Genomic DNA, 731 nt, shown 5'->3' on the forward strand with positions numbered 1-731 from the left:
GAGGAGGCATTCCCATTTGCAGATGAGAAGGCGGAGACTGGGAGAGCACGCCCACAGGGAGTGCCCAGGTCTGTCTGAAGCCAGGATCTGTGCCCTGAGCTGTACAGCTCTCCTGCCTGATCAGCGGAGGGAGCAGAGGGAGGACAGTCAGCCACTCGCTTCCATCTTCCCACCCGTCACCCACCCCTCTCCCACGTACCATGGGGCACAGGCAGACGCGGGCCAGTGTCATGGTGAAGGTTGCCATGGTGACAGGGTGGAAGTCCAGGATCTTGGGGTAGATGTCCAGTGGGGACAGCGTCTGTGGTGGGGACGACAGGAGGGATCTTAGTAGGACTGGGCAGAATGAGGAGCCCCGAGGGGAGGGCGGGGACAGAGAAGGTCCTCACCCCGGATGTGATGATGACAGACTGGAAACGCTCGAAGACGGGTTTGATGGCCAGCGAAGCGTCCATGCAGCTGTGGGAAGCAGACGAGGGTGGTGAAGGCCAGGCCAGGGGGCTGAGGCCCCACAGTCCATTCATACCCTGCTGGGCTTGGGGCTCACCTGAAGTGCAGGATGGGGTTGGTAATGGTTGGGGTCCTGTCGTCAAAGGGCTCGATGATGATGGTGAAACCTACCGGAGGCCGGTGAGAATGCTGGGTACCAGTGATGACCATGCCCCTCACCAGTCCCCACCCCCTTAGTGAACGGGACCAGCCACCTACAGCCCAAGCCTAAAACCCAGGCA

At 61.0% G+C, this 731-nt stretch overlaps 1 protein-coding gene across 1 annotated transcript; it reads right to left on the bottom strand.

Moving 5' to 3' along the window:
- Positions 1 to 199: 199 nt before the first annotated feature.
- On the bottom strand, positions 200 to 725 carry LOC102765861 (TFIIH basal transcription factor complex helicase XPD subunit-like; the record flags this gene model as incomplete). Its single annotated transcript, XM_006777680.2, has 3 exons — positions 548 to 725; positions 390 to 459; positions 200 to 301 (listed from the first exon to the last, which is right to left on the bottom strand). Coding segments are annotated over exons 1-3 (285 nt in total), but the record flags the coding sequence as incomplete, so codon positions are not given.
- Between the last annotated feature and the right edge of the window lie 6 nt (positions 726 to 731).

The sequence above is a fragment of the Myotis davidii genome, unplaced genomic scaffold (genome assembly GCF_000327345.1).
Source record: "Myotis davidii unplaced genomic scaffold, ASM32734v1 C63118026, whole genome shotgun sequence".
Classification (NCBI taxonomy): domain Eukaryota; kingdom Metazoa; phylum Chordata; class Mammalia; order Chiroptera; family Vespertilionidae; genus Myotis; species Myotis davidii.